Consider the following 19,038-nt stretch of genomic DNA (forward strand, 5'->3'; position numbering starts at 1 on the left):
GCTCCTGGGTTGCAGATGTCACAGTTCAAGAATGTTCCTGTTCTTCCATTCAACCTCAGGGTAAGTGTTCCATGGTAGGCTTCCTAAACTATGCTTAGGGAGTGGAGGTATCCCTCTGCAGGCAGAAAGGAGCTGGTGCGGGGTGCTTCCCTGAGCACAGCTCAGCAGCACCCTGGAGCACCTCGGGGAAGTTGAGGCATGCAGTCCTGATAGTGACCTCTGAGGCCAGAACTGAATGTTACAGCCAGATCTGAGGTGTAAACTGAAGAATGAGCCTGCGGTGCTCATGTTCAGGTGGCCTTTTCTTGTTTTGTTTTGTTTTTTGTTTTTTGAGACAGGGTTTCTCTGTATAGCCCTGGCTGTCCTGGAACTCACTCTGTAGACCCTGCTGGCCTTGAACTCAGAAATCTGCCTGCCTCTGCCTCCCAAGTGCAGGGATTAAAGGCATGCGCCACCACCGCCCGTCAGGTGGCCTTTTCAACGTCTCTCACCTAGCGCTGATTAAGTGACTCCAGGCTCTCTGTAAATTGCCACTAAACATGAATCCGTGTTTACAAATGACATTTGGATCAAGTCTCTTTAGAGCAAAAATTTAGCATTTTGGTAAGTTGGACCTCTTAGGAGGACATTACTGGACTATTTCTTCTTAGATATATGGGATGCAAGATAAAGAGGAGAGAGTACGCTGGGGGAGGGGCGTAGGGGAATGGATAGCCCAGGAAGAGCTTTCACTGCTGGCCCCCAGAATAATCAAAGTCCATTAGGCTTTCTCCAGAAACGGGAGAGAGAATTTTTCAGAAACCTGAGGGGCCTCCCAAGTGGGTCTCTGAGGGGAGAAGCAAATGAGCCAGGCCAGTGTCAGAGACAGACTGTGGTATCCAAGGTGCACACACAAACAGTCTGTCCAGCTCGGCTGGCCAGGAGCCACTGGACACCACACAGGAAGCAGCCCCGGACTTTTGCTGCCTAGGAGTTTCCCAGAAACCAATGCGCCCTGTTTGGTTCACCTGTGTGAGGTGGACTAAGAGACCAGAGAATGGGGTAGGAGGGGCTTACACCACAGGCCAACCCAAACCAGGGGAAGCATTTCTCCATACAGGTCCTAACACTGCGGCTCATACTCCAACTGGCTGGCGATCACGCACCCTGGGTGCTAAGATTGGCAAGCACGAATGCTCCTCCAGACTGCAGGATTAAATTCCTACTAGCTGGTTGTGGTGAGGTTATTTTTCTCAATTGACAGATACATGAGAAAAACGTGCATAGTTTCATGGGAGTGTAGGTTCATTTCTAACTTTCCGGGTGAAGCCGAGTTTGCAACAAAGTTAGGAGCCACTTCTCTGGTCTGGCTCATTCCAGCATTCCCCAGCTAGCTCGAAAATAGCAGGATCAGCCCCAGCTCTGTGGCCACCCAGCCTCCTCCTGAGTCACTAGCAGCGAGGCAGAACTAACTTTCAGAGGCAAGAAGCCTTCAGGATCCAGAAAACAGCGCAGCAGCAATAAAGATGGGGGTGGGGGTGGGGGGCATCAATTACTCAATGTCGAGCAGGGACTCTTTTCTAATGCTAAGAAGGATCCACAGCCCTTTTCACATTTTATGACCAGACATTTGCTTCTCTGATACGTGTCTTAGCCTTTAGGTCACCCAAGGCAAGAATAACCATTTCCTCGGGGCTCAGAACACCTATCTGTGCCACAATTTTGATGTTCCTCTTTTAAAATCGGGGCAGAGAGGCAAAATAAACCAACAACAAAGACCAGAAAGGTCAGGCGATTTGGTATAAAAGACAGCAGCAGCACAGGGCAACCGAAGAGGCAGCCCTAAACTGCCTGTACTGTCTCTAACACTCCCACAAACCACAACCCTACCTTGACAGCCTCCGCGTGGGTCACCCGGGCTAGAGATTTATCGTTGACGCGCAGAATCTGGTCCCCGACCCGCAACCCTTCCTTCTCTGCCAGGGAGCCAGGCTCCACTAGAGACACGTAGATGCCCACTCCGTGTTCCGAGCCCCCGCGGATGCTGAAGCCCAAGCCCTCGTGGGCCTTGGCGCGCCGCAGGCTCACGAGCCGCACCTCCCCGGGCCCCGCGCCGTCGGGAGCGGCCCAGGAGGGCTGCCTGTAGGGGGTGGTGGCGGGCAGGTAGAGACCCTCGGCCGTGTACTGGTCGAAGAGCAGCTGGTCGGAGCGCGGGATGACCAGACGCAGCATGGGCAGCAGACGCCGCTTGACCGGGCTGTCCAACAGGACGCGCAGGGTGCGTACCAGGTCGAAGACGTTGCGGCGCGCGTGGTACGCGTTGAGGCAGTGAGTGAACTGCTCCCGCTCGGGCTCGCTCAGCAGCGCTGTGAGCGCCTGGTGCAGCTGGCGCACGTTGGCAGACAGCAGCCGCAGCCCCGCTCCCCCGCCACCGCCCGCCGCCGCCGCCGCCGAGCCCAGCGAGCCGGTGGAGGACGAGCTCACCGACAGGCCGTCCAGCTGTGCGTTCATCTCCCCGCCGAGGCCCGGCCGCACTCGGGGCGCGCGGCGCGGGGCGGCTGCTGCACCTGCCGCCAGCGGCGCGACAGCTGGATTCCTGGGGGCGCGGAGGGCACGGCTGGAGTCTGGGTTTGGAGTAGACGCGGAGACGCCGGCTGCAGTCTAGACTGGCCCGGAGAGCGGAGACGACGGCTGCGGGGTGGGTTGGGGAGGTGCGGGAGAGCCGGAGCGGTGGCTGGATCCTGGGGAGGTGGCAGGGACGGCGGCTAGTGTCCCAGGGGCGCGAAGGCAGGTGAAACTGGAATTCAGAGGACGGAAGAGACGGCGGCTGCAATTCTGAGGACCGCGGCGGGATCCTGGGGGGTGGGGGACAAAGAGTTGGCGCCTGGAGGCCGGAGGTCGCGGAGACTGCGGCTGGAGGCCGGCGGGGAGCGGGAACAGCAGCTACATGCCGGAAGGCGCGGGGACCGCGCGTGGCCGCAGTGGGGGCGCAGCCACGCCGCCCGCCCCGTCACACCATGTCCAGGGCTCCCCCAGCCGAGTTGCCCGTTCCTATAGGGCTGGGGGACCCCAAAGTCAGAAAGAAGTTAGGGCGCCGGTCAATCTAGTCTCTGAGTCCGGAGCAGTCGCAGCCGGAGGAGCCACGCGGGCGTCCGGCGGGGGGTGCGGGGCATGTCCCGGGCCGCCCACCATGCAGCAGCCCGGGCCCCCCGCGCCCCAACGCCGTCCGGGCGCACACGGAGGCACGCGGCCCGGAGCCCGGACTTTGCGAACTGTTGAGCAGCTCTGGGCCGAGTCTTCCAGCGAGTTCCGACGCCGCCGCCGTCGCCAGCCGGGTCTTGGCCCCGCCCCCTCGCCCCTCCCCCTCCCCGCCCCGTCCCCCCCGCGGGCTCTTCAGGAAATGACGTCCCGCCTGGCGCGCCTGGCTGTTGCCTGGAGACGGGGTGAAACAGTCCGGCCCCGGGGAAGAAAGGGGTGAAAGTGGGGGTAGCAGTAGGAGGAGCCCTGGAGGCCCTGCGAAACCTTCCCATTTCCCCAGCCCAGGAGTGTGAAGAGATTGGGGGGGTGGGGAGGTCCTAAAAACTGCGTTTTCCGGCGATCACAGCTCGATTCCAGGGTCGCTTTGGAGCAATTAACCGGTTTGCCAATTCACAATTGGGGAAAATAGCCAACTTTTGGCCTCTAAAATATTAGATGCTTCATGCTTCGTTTTTCTGCCTTAAAATTGTTGTTCCTGCCGCTTGCACACGCGCTGACTGCAAGTCTAGGTGCGTATGTGGACAATTATCTGTCACCTGCTCTGCACGAGAGAAGAATATAAACCACACAGGTGCCAACAGGAGCCAAGTTCTGTGCTGGGATAGATCAGTCTGGGCCCCTTCCTCGAGTGCTATCCAGAGTGGAGGAAAGCAAGAAACTATTATCAGAAATGTAAAGTATGCAAACACACACAGGTGCATTTCAAACTAAGTCGGAAGTAGGAATGTCACTTGTACCAAAGGTTATGTCCTGCTTGTGATCTTTTCCACACTGGGGGAACTGGGGGAAGGTTACATGGCAACGCTATATACGGCCTTTTTTTTTAAAAAGATTTATTTTATGTAAGTACACTGTAGCTGTCTTCATACACACCAGAGGAAGGTGTCAGATCTCATTATGGATGCTTGTGAGTCACCATGTGGTTGCTGGGATTTGAACTCAGGACCTCCAGAATAGCAGTCAGTGTTCCTAACCGCTGAGCCATCTCTCCAGCCCCCAGCCTATTTTTAAAAAGATATTTTATACGGAACAATGATAAAAGACAAGGTCTGAAGTCTGTCATCAGACACCCACCTACCTAAACAGGATCTCAGGAAAAACTCAGGGCTTCTAGTCAAAGGAAGTTTTAAGAAGAGCCACAGTGCTTGACCCAGTCACCACTACATGCCATGTGTATCTCTTTAAACCTGAATTGCCTCTCCAGAGATGTTCTGTGAAAGCCGTTTTCTCCCTAAGACTGTCCTGGCTTGCCATCACAGGAATGAATCGGCTGACTCTGTCGTGGGAGAAATAGAAAAGGAGGAGGATTATCTGGAGTGGCTTTGAGCTGGCTGCAGAAGGGTGGCTCGTTCCTTGGTTACTTATTGACCTGTGTACTTGGCCATTCTTCACTCAACATTTTCCAAGCACCTGTTCTGCTGCTTGGCCAAACAGCATATGCCTGATGCTGGAGACCCTGGAGAAAGAATTGAAATCTCTGACCTCAAAGAGTCATCATCTGGCAAAGGAAAGACCTTGTAAGTCAAGGTTAAAAAAAAAAAAAAGATAAGCATTAGGAGTGTCAAGATAGGCCACAGCGAGGAGGAGAGACTAACTGGAATGGACTTTCTGGGCCGCAAAGATGTTTCCGTGGGTAAAGGTGTTTGCCACTGAGCCTGACAGCCTGATTTCCATGCCTGGAATTCACATGACAGAAGGGGAGAACCAACTCCTGCGAGCTGTCCTCTAATCTTCACAGATGCCTTGGCATGTATAGCAACCCTTGTAGCACATAATAAGTGAAAAATAAAATGTTTTAAAAGAATAATCTTTCTCTCTGAGTAATGGGAAGCCCTGGGAAGATTTCTAACACTGTGGTTGAATGCATTCCCAAAATGGAGGCAAAGAATTAAAGTTCTACTTTCCCTGAAGGTCTCCCCTTCTATTAACACCGACCTGAGTTGAATGGATGCCCAATGAACATATTTCACAGCGCGTCAAAGAATGGTGTCTTAAGTAGCCAGTTGGGTGACCCTTTGACATCCGTCTTCCAGCTCTGCATGTAGCAGTCCATGCTGCACATCCTTATTTCTTCTCGTCAACTCTAGTTGAAGTCTTTAATGCAACCAGAACAAGACATTTAAGAAGAGAATCTGTTCCAACCCCTCCCCCATGTATTAATGACATATCTCGAAATGCCACCACACAGGGCTTAATTGCATGCAGTTTAGGTTTTCTGCAAAGGTATTTCATGCTTAGCGTTCAGTTAGTTTGAGTTCTAATTATAGTTGCTGTGACTGGTTTGATAAATGCATCCCAGGAGCTAAGATCCCCACTCCCAATATTTTCTTTCTGTGCAAAGGATATTTTTGAGAATATTTTGCTTTAGGCAGCAGAAGCCTCTGTGCTAACAGTCTTAGGAAAAAAGGAAAGACTTTCTTCTGCAAACATCGGGCACCATCTGGGAAGGCTGTGCTATTGTTTAACTTCATAGAGGTTGATCTGAGAGAGCAGAGCCAGGGAGAACACAGGAAAGGACAAATGGGAACTTTCCCATCCATCTTGCATAACCACCTTCGTATCAGTTTGCAGTGTGTCCCTCAGAGAGGCAGTGTGTAACCGTGCTCAAACCTCAAGAATCCTATTTCATGAGTGAAGATGTGTTTGCCTTTCAAGAAATAAGCTCTCAGAAATTCAAGCTGCTGAGACTCCTGGGGGCTGTACTGCTTTCAAGCCCTTGAATGAAACAGGAATCATGAGTTCTTGTTTGGCCTTGGCTGCATACTGCCCTCTTCAGAGCTAAAATAGTATTTTCCTGCAATCGCAGACTCCCCTCTCCCCCTCCCCCTTTCCTAAAGCTGCTTTCACCCCAATGCCTGAAATTGACTCCAGCAGGTACACATGCTAAATAAGACCTCAAACTTCTGATCAATACCCTAAGTCAGGGTTCTCTGAGACAAGATCTCACCATGTAGCTCAGACTATCCTGGAATTTGATAAGTAGCTCAAGCTGACCTTGAACTCACAACCTACCTGCTTCAACCTTCAAAGCAGCACCATATCCAGCACCAAAGCCACTTTGGATTGTTCACTATCGATAACCAACTTGAGCCAACCCTTCTAGTTGAGAGGTTTCTGGAAATCTGGACTTGGGCAGCTAGAAAGACGGAGCAGGAAGAAGAATGAATTGTGTTGCATTTTGTGCTTAGCACAACTTACAAGTGCTGAGATATGCTTGCTGTTGAGGTAGATTTTTGTTTGTTGTTTCACTCTTTGTAACTTCTGTGTTGCTGTGACCAAAATATTTAACAAAAGCAATTTGTGTGTGTGTGTGTGTGTGCTCATGATTCCAAAAAGTTCAGTCCAGCATGGTGGTGACACCATAGCCCAGGGATTCACATCATGGCTGGCTAGGAAGCAGAGTGGGACAAGAAGTAACCAGGGACCTTATGATTCCAAGAGGCTGTCTCCAGTGGCCTGCCTCCTGCAACCAAGCCCCGCACCCCCACCCTCCACCCCACCCCCAAGTCTCTAAAACCTCCCAATATAGCATCATCAGCTTGGAGCTAGCTTTTCAAACCATGAGCCAGTGGGATTCATTTTCAGGTTCATGGCACAGCAGTTTTAAATGCAAGCTACATATTTCATGTCCTATGCATCGCATGAAGCATATGACGCATAGAAGGGCAGACATTACTGGTGACTTCCTTCTCTTTTTATTGCAATATTTAAAAGCCCTTTTCTACTCCATAGTTATTTGGAGCCTCTTTCCTTCCCTCTAATTCACTGAAATGTCTCCTCAGAAGGTGGTAGAGATTAATTTAACTCGAGATGCATTTCCTGTGGGACATATAGACTTATCACAGATAAGCTGGTGGTTTTTTCTTTTTTGAATGTCTCTGTTTTAAGCAGCTATGTTTTATTCACTCAGTCCTACCAGCAAGTCCAGGGGATTTCATCACCACTATCATCCTCTTCTTAGTAGAACAGAGAGGATGTTGAGATGCCAGGAAGCAGCTATGCTCAGGATGAGAGGGAGGCCTACATGCAGAGTCTCACCCCAGAGCTTTGATTTTCAATCTCTGTAGTATAGAGTCTCCCAGATGTGTGGTTCAGAGATGTCAAATTGGGCCATCATTCCTGCTGGGATCAGTCAAGGACCACATTTCTTCTTCGAATGGGAATCTTTTCTCTAGGGAGTTGGAGTTGGAGAACTCAGAGGTCAATAACTCACAATCCCTGACTGGTAAGCTGACAGTTTATGCTAAAAAGACAGAGTAGAGGCTTAGTAAAGAAATAATCATTGAAAGAGATACCCCATGGGGAGGATTTAGGGGACCTTCAGCACCGTCATCTTGGACACAGGGGATGCTGGGTGCCATGAGGAACTCATTCCAGCATGAAGACTCCTGGCAGCAAGGTCGTTAACGACCAGAGCTATCACGGGTGCTGCAGGACCACAGCCTGTCTTCTGCAAATGTCAGTAGGGATGGATGATATCAGCAGAGAGAAGGGAAACGGATTCCTCTACGACTGGTAGATAACACCGACAATATTGATGGAAGCGCGGGGAGATAAGAGAGAGGAAAGAGAAGAGAAAGCACCAAAACCAGCAGAGGACAGGAGAGAGACGGGAATTCATCTTGCCTTGGATGTAATCTGCAAAGAGTCTGATTCACGGTCACAGAGATTCATGTGACTCGCGTGTAAGGAAGGTGTCAGAGCAGCGAGTTGATCTCCAACGTAACATTTCTGTTCTTTATTACCTTTGTGACCTTGAGCAAACCAGAGAGAACTTTCTCTCCTGAATTTCCTTATCTGTAGTGTTGCGCCGATGATGCTGTCACGGGTGTTATTGCAGGCATTGATTGTGCTGATGTATGCAAAGTCTGCTCCTACAGAGCTCGGAATCCATCTCAGTTAAGGCTCTTTCCACTTGGGAGCACAACTCCTTTATCAGCCCAAAGGTGAGCACGTGGAAGGTGCCCCTCCATGCTGAGTAATTCCCCACTTTCCTCCCCCCTGGCCTTGGTCTTACAGACACAACCAAGGGGCTGAGATGGCTGCTATCTTAAGAGCCCACTATCCCCACAGCCAGTGATGCCTGTGCAAGCTCTTTAATTAGCAGGTAAACGGACAACATCTTAAACGGGTGCAGAAGGCTCTGTGCTGCCCGGGCACCATTCTTCTTTCTTCTCCCAATCATTATGACTCTGACTCTATACCTGGGCTGAGGCTGAGCCATTTCTCCGAGATCCGCCGACTCACTCCCTGTGCCTCTCTGGACATTGTAGTAGCATGGCAGATGGAACTGATGCCCATTCCTCTTACACAGCTTTGGGGGAAATAGCAAACTATCGTGATAGCAAACATAAGTCCCAGGGAGCCAATTTGTGAGCTGGAGGGAGGCGGTGCAGGGAAAGTGACCTTATCAGGCATGCTGTTCTACAATCCCACAGCCACGAGGTCTGTATACAACCTCCCTTAGTCAGGGGATTATGAATTGGTTACACCAGGCTACTTACTTCCACCCCGCAAGGTTCAGATTATGGAAACCCTGAGCTCAAATGCCCTCACTTTGTCCATGATCTCAACAGGACCAATGGGGGCAGGCTATCCAACCCTGCATTCCCTCCTCAGTCTTCCATATCTCTGCTCTACTAGACAGTGTTCTGGAAATTCAATAAGTGTTACATCACCGTTGTCCCTATCCTCCTGGAACTGACAGTCAGGGTATGTTAAATTGTGGACATCAGATGTGACTGTAGGAACATCGGGACTTATAAAGTGAGGGTTCCCAGTCAGAATCCCCTTCTCTGGGCCTGAGCTCCCCAACTCATTTCAGTACCACAGAACCACAAACAGCACTGTAGCCAGAGTTAGTAAAGTGGCTCCCGGTTATATAACCTTGGAGAAATCATATCTCTCCCAGTCTAGGCTTCTTTACCTATTAAAAAAAAGAGAGAGTAAGCTAAAAGCAGGGATATGAAAAGGGGGTAGTTAGAAAGCTAACAGCAAACACATGTAAAGCAATTAGCACAGGACCTACACGGCTACAGAGAAAACCCATTCCTGTGCTTGCAACTCTAGGGAGTCAGGCTGAGGATGTCACTGAGGATGTCAAGGTAGAGTGCTTGTCTGGCATGGGCAAGGCCCTAGGCTTGATCCCCAGCATCATATAAACCAGGTACGGTAGCAAAAACCTATAACCCAGGCCTCGGGCAGTGAAGCATGAGGGACGTGAATGCAAGGTCATCCTTAGCTACATTATGAGTTCAAGGCCAGCCTGGGATATGTAAGATCCTGTATTAAAAACAAAACCTTTGAGGTACCCGACTTTTTGTATAATTGTCTCCATCCTTCTTTAATGCTTTGGGAAACTCTTTGTTTCATAAGGAGATTTGATTGTAAATGCTGTGCGTGGGAACAAACCTGTGCTGTTGGCCAATTCTTCCATTCCTCGGTGCCTCAATCTCCCCACTGATGATGTTAGGGTCTTGGAGGTGGTCATTTGTGGACCTTCCTGACTCTCTAAGAATTGACTTTTTTAGTGTGTGTGTGTGTGTGTGTGTGTGTGTGTGTGTGTGTGTGTGTCAGAAGACAACCTGCAGGAATTAGTTCTCTCCTCGTACCATGAGGGTACTGAGGATCGACCCCAGGCTGTCATGGCTGGTGCTAAATGCCTTTACTCCACAGCCCAAGAACTATACTTTGTTTTGATGATAGAGGAAGGAAGGAGTATGGAAAGGGAGAAGGATGAGGAATGACGGGCAAGAGGTGTATTCCAGGGGTTCTCAGCTCACATGGATTTGGAATTCTGTCCTTGCTTCCGTGGCTGACTGATGGCTTTCTCTGACTGGTTCCAGGCTTCATAAATGTCTCTTCGCCTCTGGCTTTCAAATAGCAGCTAATGATCCTAGCTGCCTTTCGGCTGCTCCTGTGATTTCTGCCTTTGCCTTTGACCATCTTCAAAGGCACTCAGAAGACACTGTTATTACATTTACAGGGCCCAGTGTGCCCCAAGTACTTGGCAAATTGTGTCAAAGACTCTCTCGCTGCTACAGAAGAATGCTTGCTCCCTATAACTTCTTTATTCCTTAGAAATTTGATATTCCCATTGACTTTCCATGAAGGTCACAGGAAATGGAGTTTCAGCATTCTAAAACTGCAGTCTTTTTTTTTTAACCTTAAAAACTCATATTTCCTTTTCATTCACTAAATATTTAGCGCTTACAATGTATCAGAAACTATGTGAGGCTAAAGGAGCAGAACTCCAGCCCTTCTTCCTATGACTCCCATCTAGTTGACTGACAGATAAAGAATAATCATGGGGCCCATGATAATGGGTCATTGGGTAATATGCTTACCCCACGGGTCTGACGACGACCCGAGTTCAAATCTCCAGCACATGTGTAAAAGCAGTAAAAGCCAGATTCAATAGCTCAAGCATGTTTGATCCTAGTGCACCCATTAGGGAGGTGGGAGGCAGAGAGAGGAAAGGTCTAAGCTTTGGGGAGTAACTAGCCTGCCTCACACAGTGGTAGGCAAATCCTGTCTCAGACAGGAGGAAGGTGATCACTGAAGGCTGTCCTCCGATGTGTGAAAACACATGTTAAACTCATCCCACTGGTAACCTTTGAGAAGGACAAACTCCTTTCTCACTCTGTAAATAATAACAGCCCCAACACCTCTGCGCCGTTGAAAGGTGCCTAATGGCTGAATAACCTTTCTTTACCGTAATCCAATGGCAGTGATTTTTTTTTTTCTGAAACACACCATTACAGGAGAACAGTCTGATCTCTGGGGCTTCAGGATGGCTAATTAAAGAGCACTGTAGCAGGAAGCAGAACACAGTTATACACCTCAGAATTGCATTGTTCCTATTTCAGAGTTCAGAAGAAACAAGGTGTTTTGTTTTGTTTTGTTTTGTAGGGTTTTATTTTATTTAATTTATTTATTTATTTATTTTTTTGGTCCCCTGAGGACAAAGGAAAGATGGCCCACAGAGACAGTGGAAATCCTTGCTGTTCACTAGGAGAAGGGTTTGGGCTATTGTTTTTTTATTTCAGCAAAAGCCAAGGTCACTTAGCTGGCTGCAAGTCCACTTTCCTTGAAGGTGATGGGCTGGGAAGGTTTGACCCATGGCCTGAGATGGCTGTTCTCTGAGGACTCTGGGGAGAATCTGACTCATTTCAAAAGTATCTCCTTCAGCAGTACCCTCTTGGATTGGGATCTAGGTCCCAGTTTCCCTCCTGTTGCTATGATAAGATACTGATCAAAGCAACTTAGAGGAGAAAGCTAGATTTCCAGGTCACTGTCAGTCACTGAGGGAAGACAAAGCAGGAAGTGGGAAGGCATGCCTGCCAGCTATTCCACACTGAGCGCTTCCTCTGACCAAGGAACTGGAATGCACTTCACAGACAAAGAAATGTAGCAGGAGCGACCATGGAGGATGGGATGCTGCGTGCTAGCCAGCTCAAAGGACAGCTTATACTCTGTGGTGGAAATATTATTCTGGGAATGCTTATCCTATTTAGATCACATACTTCCCAAATAAAAGACACAAACCTTCATATTTATAATAAGCCTCAAAGCACCAGAGCTGGGCAGCTATCAACCTTCTGTGTTATTTTGTCTACTTCCCTGTCAGTAACCGAGAGATACCACTTGCCATGCCCTGCCTGGGCCGCTCCTACTCCAACAGGTGGGTCCTCATGGCCATGTGCTCTTGGTTCTCCTACCTCATAGGGGTGGCTTCCTTCTTTCCCTCTCCTTTTCCTGTGACCTCCAGGTAAGTAACTGAAAACCCACCTACCTGTATCTACTGCCCAATCACAGGCTTTAGCCTGTTTTTTGACCAATTAATTTGTGGAGCAAGGTTTGCGCAACAAAAGCTGGTATATGTAAGAATTCATTCATCTTGGTCTTGGGGCAACCAGGTCTTGGCATTTGCATCCAAGCAGCGCCAGACCAATCCCCTACAATTCTCAGCTTATACTCAAAGAGTGTCTATAATTTTTTCATATAGGTAGGACCACCCGACTAGAAATGGTCCACAGTGAGCTGAGCCCTCCTACACCAATAAAGGACCAAGACAATCACATATAGACTTTCCCACAAGCCAATTTGATCTAGGCAATTTACCAATTATGGGTTTCTTCTAAGCTGTGTCAGGTTGACAATTCAAACTAACCAGGAAAGTGTATCAATACAATTATATCTAAATATTTTGTGCATGTGAGAATTTTTTAAAAGATTATTTATTTTATGTGTATGAGTGCACTGTAGCTATACAGATGGTTGTGAGTCACCATATGGTTACTGGGATTTGAACTCAGGACCTTCAGAAGAGCAGTCAGTGACCTTAACTGCTGAGCCATCTCTCTAGCCCCTACCATGCATGAATTTTTATTTCTTTGAATTTTACAGTCCATGACACGAAAAGATTAAGCTCTGCTGGTTTTTCTCCCTGGGTTCAAATGGGTTTTGATTTTTCTGATATATTTCTATTGATAATTTCATAATGATACAATATATTTTGATTACATTCATCCTCTATTTCTTCCCGTAACTCTACCCACTAAGTTCCCACCCCTCCCAACTTGGCATTCTTTTTTTTTTTTTTCTTTATAACTCACCAAGTCCAATTTGTGCTGCCCACATACTCATGGCTTCAGGGCTACTCACTAGAACAGGGTTGACCATCTACAAGCCAGACCCTTAAAAAACAGACCCTCCCTCCCCCAGAAGCCAACTGTCGACAGCTCCTCAGACAGGGCTGGGGTCTTACAAGCCCCTCCCCCACCCATGCTAGAATGCTGACTGGCTTAGTCTTACATATCTCACACAGGCAACCACAGTTGTTAATGAGTTCTTGAGTACAGTGGTCTTCGCATGCCCGGAAGAAGATGTTGTTGCCTCCGTCCTCCCCCACTTCTGGGTCTTGCAGTCTTTGTGTTCCCTCTTCCACAATGGTCCCTGCATCCTGTGAGGAAGGAATGTGATATAGATGTCCCACTTGTATCTGAGCACTCACAGATACTTACTGTGGTGGTTTCAATATGCTTGCTCGGGGAGTGGCACTATTATGAGGTGTGGCCTTGTTGGCGTAGGTGTGGCCCTGTTGAAGAAAGTGTGTCACTCTACAGGTGGGCAATGAGACCCTCCTCCTAACCACATGGGAGCCAGTCTTCTCCTAGCAGCCTTCAGATGAAGATGTAGAACTCTCAGCTCTGCTTGCACCGTGACTGCCTGGACGCGGCCATGCTCCCACCTTGATGATAATGAGCTGAACCTCTGAATCTGTAAGCCGACCCCAATTAAATGTCGTCCTTATAAGAGTTGCCTTGGTCATGGTGTCTGTTCACAGCGGAAAAACCCCAACTAAGACATTGTCTGTACTTTGAGGAGTTGTGAGTTTCTGCATCACCTGCCACCCACTTATCAAGGAAACTTCTCTGATGAAGTAGGTCTGCGAGCTTGACTCTCTGGCTCTAGAGATACAAATTTAGAAGGCAGTTGGAAACTGTGTTCCTTTAGCAAATTAAGGGCAGTAAGTTCATCCTTGGGGGTTTATGAACTCTCCTTCCACGGGTTCTTGGTCAGACTTACACTACCAAGCATGCTTTTCCTCCTGTAGAGGGTCCTCCAATCCCATCGTAGGCACTTGGTTACTGCAGACAGTCATGGTACTACTTGAGCCTATCTTGCCATGCCAAAGATCCCTTATTCTAAGTGCATGTGTGGATTGGGAGCTTTGACTATTCATAAGGTACACTGTATTCTTTTCATCATTTAACACTTGTAGCAGCTCTCAAGATTTCTGTTCTGCTTTCACTTCACAGACAAGGGAACTGGGGCTGGAAAGCTGAATCTCAAGAGGCACACATGGGGTTCATCCTTCTGAACAACCGACACTCAGGGCTTTTCATTCTCTAAGGGGAGTTAGAAGACTAGGATATAATGGGGTGGATAGTCCCAGACAGCCTAGAGAGAGGCTGGAGTCAGAAACATCTTCCTGGAGGAAAGTTGTTTAATCTCTCTGTTCCCACTCTCTGTGTCTGTGTGTGTGCGCCTATGCATATACATTCATGTTCTTATGTGTGGGTGTGGATGCACATGTAAGCATGTATGTGGAGTCTCGAGATCAACCTCAGATGCTTCATGAATTTAGTACCAGCCACATTCTGAGCCCCTAACAGGCACCCATGGGAGCCGGCCAGCTCCAGAAATGGTAAAGCACACATCTGACACAGGTCACTTCTTTCAAAATCAATATATTCAGAACCCATAGCCTCACCTGTCAGCAGGGAATTTCAAGTTAAAACCACGAGATGCCATTTCACACATAACAGATTGGCAAAATCAAAATATCTGACATTACCAGATTTTGGCAAGACCGTGATGCAGGAAAGAACTTACAGGGCTAGTAGGAGTTTAAGTTGGCACAGCCACCGCTGCTTGGCAATGTCTCGTAGACTTGACAACACTCTGGCTTGACACACAGCAGCCCTGTATCCTGGTATGCTTCCTGAAGGCATGACGCTTGTATCTTCAGTGTGTCAGGTAGCTTCCTCCACATAATAACCAGCCACACAGCTCAGTGTATTAAGCATCAGTGACTGAGCTCACACTTCTGTGGCCAGCTGGGCAGTTCTGACTGCCCCTGTTTGTCCTATCTCTGCTAGGCCATTTTACACACATAAAGTGAGTAAGAGAGTTCACTGACAGTCAAATGGCCCACCGAGGCACTGCTTGTCAGAGTTTTGACTCTTGGCAGGATATGAACAAGTGTATCACTGTCCTCAGGCCCCCATCTCTATACCATGAGTAACAATCTGGCTTGACTATAAGGCAGACTGTCTTATCAGGACACCTGCCATATTGGACTAGAGGCTTACTCTACTTTCTGTATGATGTCATCTTAGTCCGACCCTTTCATACAGTTCCTCATGTTGTTGTGACTCCCCACCATAAAATTATTTTTGTTGCTACTTCATGACTATGATGTTACTATTGTTATGAATGGTAATGTAAATATCTTTGGAGATAGTTTGTCAAAGGGGTCACTGCCCATGGGTTGAAAACCACTGCACTAGAGGCTGGAAAGCCCAGAAAGAACAATGAGGGAGCAAAGATTCCTCTGAGAGGGGCTGAGGTAAGAGCCCAGTTAAGAACCTTGCAGAGCTAAACAAAGAATTTTCACATGAAGAACTTCGGAGGGCTGAGAAACACCTTAAGAAATGTTCAACATCATTAATCATTAGGGAAATGCAAATCAAAACAACCCTGAGATTTCATCTCACACTAGTCAGAATGGCTAAGGTCAAAAACTCAGGAGACAGCAGGTGTTGGCGAGGATGTGGAGAAAGAGGAACACTCCTCCATTGCTAGTGGGGCTGTAAGATGGTGCAACCACTTTGGAAATCAGTCTGGTGGTTCCTCAGAAAACTGGGTATGACACTTCCTGAGGACCCTGCTATACCACTCCTGGGCATATACCCAGAGGATTCTTCAGCATGCAATAAGGACACATGCTCCACTATGTTCATAGCAGCCCTATTTGTAGTAGCCAGAAGCTAGAAAGAACCCAGGTGTCCTTCAACGGAGGAATGGATACAAAAAATGTGGTATATTTACACAATGGAGTACTATTTAGCCATTGGAAACAATGAATTCATGAAATTCTTAGACAAATGGATGGAGCTGGAGAACATCATACTAAGTGAGGTAACCCAGTCTCAAAAGATCAATCATGGTATGCACTCACTGATAAGTGGATATTAGCTTAGAAACTTTGAATACCCAAGACATAATCCACATATTAAATGATGTCCAAAAAGAATGGAGGAGTGGCCCCTGGTTCTGGAAAGACTCAGTGCAAGAGTATAGGGGAATACCAGAACAGGGAAGTGGGAAGGGGTAGATGGAGGAACAGGGGGAGGGAAGAGGGCTTATGGGACTTGCAGGGAGTGGGGACCCAGAAAAGGGAAAATCATTTGAAATGTAAATAAAAAATATATCAATTAAAAAAAAGAAGAAGAAAAAAGACAAAAAGAGCCTTGCTGCTCTTCCAGAGGACTACAGTTTGAGTCACAGAACCGCTATGGTGGTCAACAACCTCTGAAAAGCCACTACCACCACCAGGGGGAGCTACTGCTCTCTTCTGGTCTCCACGGGCAGGACAGGCATATCAGGCACAGGCATACACGCCCGCCAAACACCCATACAGATTAAAAAAAAAAATCACCCGAGGCTTCAAAAAGCAAAGGGAAGAAACTGGGGTTGTCAACAGAGGACTGTAGCCATTGATTCTCAGGTGCAGGTACTTCGTGGGAGGTACAGTGTGGCTGAATCTGGAGGACTGAAGGACATGAAGCTGAAATGGGTACCAGGATGAGGGGCTACTGCTGTAGCCATAGTGACCTGGTCGCTGGGAAAGTAGGGCTTTGTTAAGAGCTTTCCTTCCCCCAGCCCTGCAGTCTCTACCAACATTAACTCATGACCACACCAAGGAAAACGTTTGGCTAAGGAGCCGCTGCAACTCCTTGCCTGCCAGTCCACGTCTCTAGCTTGTTTGGTTCCTGACTTGATATAGCCTTTGCAGCCCTTTCCATAGCCATCATAAGAAGCATGAACTTGGCTGGAGACATTGCTGTGTGGTGGATCCCTGCCTGGTGTGTACAAGGCCTAGACTCTGTCCTAAGCACTGCAGAAAGTAGAAGAGTCTAGCTGTTTACCTGGTTTGTCCTAACAAATGTCTACAAACTCGGTGACTTACAATAGAAATGCAGTGGGTTCAAAGCAATGGGGGTCAGAGATCTCTAAAACCATACTCAAATAAATCTTCCTCCCTTTAATTGGACGTCTCTGATGTTTTAATCACAGTGACAGAAAGCACCACAAGAATGCTTATGAAAATCCCGATCAATATATCTCCTACTCCACTCAGCTGGCTTGCGTAGAGCTGATGTTTATTTATTGCCAGGCAGCAATCCCAGAATATACCCTTATAACACAGTCCATTTCTTCCTGCCAGGAAACCTCCCATTACTGGTGGATACACAGAATGCCCAAGGATAGAATCTAAACATGAATAAACACAGATAACGGGGGAGCAGGGCAGACTGCCTCTCTGTTCCTGTAGAATCCCTCCTAGACAGGAAGAATGGAGGAATGAAGTCATGGTTTTCTTAGAGCTTGGCTGATGAGCTCCTGCCCTCCTAATCCTTTCATCCTGCCCTTTAATGAGGGTTTCTAAAAGCAGCCTGGTACATGGTGTGACCGTTTAAGTTCCCTCTCCCTGATGACTCTCATTACCTTCCAAAATATTTGTTCACTTAATAGCTTAGAATAATTATTTCCTTCCCAACCTCGTGAGGCTGGAAATACAGAGCAGATAAAATTCTCATCCTTGCTTGGCTCATATGATGGCAGTGGAGACGAAGTGGGATCACCTGTCATAGGGCAACGGGAGCCTTCAAGTACTCTGCCCAGGGCCTCTCATAGCCTAGAGGCGCCACCCACAGTTTGTTTTTATATTGGAGGTATCACCATTGATCTAATGACCTATGCCATGGCTCAGCATCATTAATTCAGTCAACACATTCTATGTATCTACATTGGTTCTGGCTTTGTGGTAAGATCTTTTAGCTCTTTGATACATGATTTGTTGTGTATTTGAGTGCTTTTCAGTGCCTGGCATAGAAAATTCTCCAAAGAAACACTCATTAGATGGACAATGATTAAATCTATCCATGAATGGGTAGATGGGTAGGTGAGTAGGGGTGGATGAATGGATAGATAGGATGGTGGGGTTTGTTGTTTCTGTTTATTCAGTACCTGTTGTGATTAGGATGTGAAATGTCTTGGTACCCAGCTAGTGGCATTGCTTGGGAAGATTCTGGAGCCTTTAAGGAAGTGAAGCCCAGCTAGAGGGAGTGGGCCACTGTGCCGGGCCATGAGGCTTTACAGCCAAGCCTCACTTCCTGTCGACTGTTCTTCTCTGCTTCCTGGTATGCATGCACTAGGACCTGCTAGCCTCCTGACCTTGCCTTTCCTGCGTGCCGCTGTGTCTTCTCTGCCAGGATGGGTTGATTTCCCTATGTAACTATAAGCCAAAATAAAGCCCCTCTCCCTTAAGTTGCAATTGCTAGGATATTTTATCATAGCAGCAGGAAGTTCAGACAATAACTTCCCTCCATCTTCTAGGAGCAGGATTCTCTTTTGTAAGGGACGCATCTTTCTTATATAGGTTGGTCTAAGATTAATTGAACCCTCATGCTCTCAACCCACAGCATATGGCCTAGGCCCAGGCAATCAGGCTATTTCAAACTTCTGACCACTAAAACTGGTGTTGGCTAAAGGACATGAAGCCAGTAGATACCACCTCTCTCCTGGTTGCTGAGCTCCTAGAAGGTTTGTTTAAGGCTACTGGGTGCTCATTTACATGCTGTAAGGAGAGGGACCCTGGCCAATGATGGGAAGATGCAGGATGGAGAAGAAGAAGAAGAAGAAGAAGAAGAAGAAGAAGAAGAAGAAGAAGAAGAAGAAGAAGAAGAAGAAGAAGAAGAAGAAAGAGAGAGAGAGAGAGAGAAACGAAGGAGAGGAAGAGGAAGAGGGTGGGGTGGGGAGGAAACAAAGAGGAGGGAAGAAGACAAAAGTCACTGAGGAGAGAGTGTAAGCCCCAAGTGCAGGACACCAGTTGACCTTTGACTTCCCAGCTATACAAACCAACAACTCCTTTTCCTCTGACTTATCACTTTCCTCCTGAGTTCTGTTTCTTTTTACATGATACCAGGAGTTTCATGTAAAAAAGTCTAC

The 19,038-nt window shown here is 48.0% G+C and overlaps 1 protein-coding gene across 8 annotated transcripts in view; it reads right to left on the bottom strand.

Annotated features, from left to right (window-relative positions):
* The window catches only part of Whrn (whirlin), an 85,035-nt gene extending 81,721 nt beyond the window's left edge, over positions 1-3,314 (bottom strand). For 7 of the 8 annotated variants that reach the window (XR_007977032.1, XM_052176628.1, XM_052176627.1 and 4 more), the window contains exon 1: positions 1,870-3,314. Coding sequence is in view for 6 of the 8 variants with exons in the window: in XM_052176628.1 (XP_052032588.1) it covers positions 1,870-2,490 (621 nt within the window). In the remaining 2 variants the exon portion in view is untranslated. The remainder of the gene's footprint in view (positions 1-1,869) is intronic. The other variant, XM_052176629.1, reaches the window with a different exon arrangement.
* Positions 3,315-19,038: the final 15,724 nt, after the last annotated feature.

This window comes from Apodemus sylvaticus, chromosome 3, assembly GCF_947179515.1.
Source record: "Apodemus sylvaticus chromosome 3, mApoSyl1.1, whole genome shotgun sequence".
Lineage (NCBI taxonomy): Eukaryota > Metazoa > Chordata > Mammalia > Rodentia > Muridae > Apodemus > Apodemus sylvaticus.